General features: G+C 41.3%; 1 protein-coding gene across 1 annotated transcript; it reads left to right on the top strand.

The window, feature by feature from the left end:
- The first annotated feature begins 272 nt into the window (after nt 1–272).
- LOC148641444 (allatostatin-A receptor-like) lies at nt 273–1,176 on the top strand. The gene has a single exon (XM_088618680.1). It carries the CDS (start codon nt 289–291, stop codon nt 1,174–1,176), a length of 888 nt encoding a protein of 295 aa, XP_088474806.1. The 5' UTR covers nt 273–288.
- The last annotated feature ends 1,054 nt before the right edge of the window (nt 1,177–2,230 follow it).

Raw genomic sequence — 2,230 nt, 5'->3', positions numbered from 1 at the left:
CTACAACGCAGTACTGATTTCAGCTCACGTGGTTCTGTAATCATGTTCGTTTAATAGTAATAATGTAAGAAATCTCTGGTAAAAAAAAAAGTGATTCTGGTGGGAATCCACCTCCTAGACTTCCGTGACAAATGCGAACTGCATTTTACCATCTGAAGCTAATTATTCTCGGGAGTTCCTAAACCCCAGATGAGCTGTGAGTTTGTTAATGCGGATAATCTGCTGCTGAGACAGTTTCGCACATTAAAAGTCAAGCGCCGCAGGTCCAGACTCTCACTTTACTGCGCGATGATTGCGCTGAACCTGACTGTGCCGTTAGCGGTGGATTTCCTGGAAACTGCAGATTATTTCATTTTTATAACCAGCTTCCTGATCTCTACCAGCTCTGTTCTCGTGGCTGGCTCGGTTGTGTTGGGCATTCTTTGTAAAAAGTCACTTCGAGCTCAAAACAGGTTTATTTTCATGCTGAACACCAGCATAACTGACACATTATATGGGTTAGGCGGTTACTACATCGGACTGTTTGATGTGAAGGAGGGCTATCCGTCCAAAAATGGAACCTATTACATAGTGTCTTCGCTACTGGGTGTTAACCTATTTACGATCTTGTTTGCGCAGTTGGACCGATTCCTTGCTGTAGTTTATCCTTATGCTTACAGTCGTTATGTAACCAGGACTGTAGTTATAGGAGTTTGCTTATTCTGTTGGTTTTACACTTATTTCACTTTGACAATACAACACGTAGTTACTATCGAGGTGGCTGCAAAACTAAACGCTTATGGTATTTTGACGATCCAGGCAATAATAATCGCGAAAGTGCTGATGAACGTGAAGCTGTACCTCATCGCTAAATACCAGATTGCTCGGGAGCCGCCGGGTCCAGAGAGAGACGGCAAGCAAGAGTCCCTGAGACTCATCATCGTGGTAGTAGTCTGCTTCCTGGCGCTCTGGTGTCCTTACTTTTACTGTACTCTATTGCTTGAAATTACCAAGACCACATACATGTTCAAGAATAACGCCCATGATCCTCTTACTTCGATAATAAGGTTAACTTCAACCTGTACCCCCGGACTGTACATCTGGGGGAGCCCCGCTCTCAGGGAGGCTGTGCTGAAGACGGTGTGGGGGAGAGTCTGTCCTCCACTGAGAAAAAGGTACGAACTGTATCAAATCTAAAGGAATGAAGTATATTTGACAGCGCCAGTTGGTAGAATGAAATATCAGACTATGAGAAATGTATTCTCCGTCGTGATCTCTTTCCTCTTATCTCTTAATTGGGTTGAACTTTCTCAGGAGGTGGTGTCGTTGTTCTTGCTCTTGTAAACGACAAAGCATGATTTGACATGACTAATTACTGCTGCTATCTGGCTCTTTTTGTTTCCGTGAAATGTGGCAATTTTATTAAAAAATAAACTGTAACACTGCAAGCAATTAATTGTAATTGTACATTAGGACATTTATAAATTGCAAGTTTGGAATGCTCACGGTCACACTAGGAATTTCCTCTATTTTAACCATTTGTCTTAGTTTCATGATTTCTTGGCTGTTGCGTTGTCGTAAGGCGGAGTTACCGATAATTAGGTGAAGAAAATAGGTCCGAGTCACCGAGGAAGCTGCGGAATTTAATCGATGATGAATAAAGAGGTGAACTCTGTATAACCTGTTACAGACAGGTAACCACCTCTAATGAACATTTCAGTCATCGTTATCAGCGTCTGAGCCAAAATCCGTCTATCAAATCTTTCTGCCTGGAACCCTTATTTTTAAAACTGCATGTAGGGAAAATCTCTATTTTAGTTTATTTTGTTAATACTTCCCCTGCAATGATTATGTGAGGCCAACGAACGTACTGTACAGTAGAAAAAGGCTGACGTATTAGCCCCAAGTCTGTTCAAACCGGTTGCTAGTAATCGTGCTTTTGGAAGGTCATGTTTCTGCGTATGAAACATGTTGCTGTGTTTAACCTAAAATATGCAAAGGATAACGTTTTTCCTTCCATTTCTTTTCATTAAAAGAAATATGGTTTAAAAAGAAAACAGGAGGAGTATTTTTGTCCTAATGAAGATGAACTTGAAAGACAAATTAAATATCCTGCCGCCCTTACGACTTTTGCTGATGAAACTAATGACGATTGTCTCTGATCAGATAGCAGCTCTAACGACAACTTCCCACTCTGAGAAATTATTAGGATATTAAAAACGCAGGCTGCATGCTTCCGCCTGTATCACAT

The sequence above is a fragment of the Lepisosteus platostomus genome, chromosome 24 (assembly GCF_059453375.1).
Source record: "Lepisosteus platostomus isolate fLepPlt1 chromosome 24, fLepPlt1.hap1, whole genome shotgun sequence".
In the NCBI taxonomy this organism is placed as follows: Eukaryota; Metazoa; Chordata; class Actinopteri; order Semionotiformes; family Lepisosteidae; genus Lepisosteus; species Lepisosteus platostomus.
This window is presented reverse-complemented; position numbering and strand designations above follow the sequence as displayed.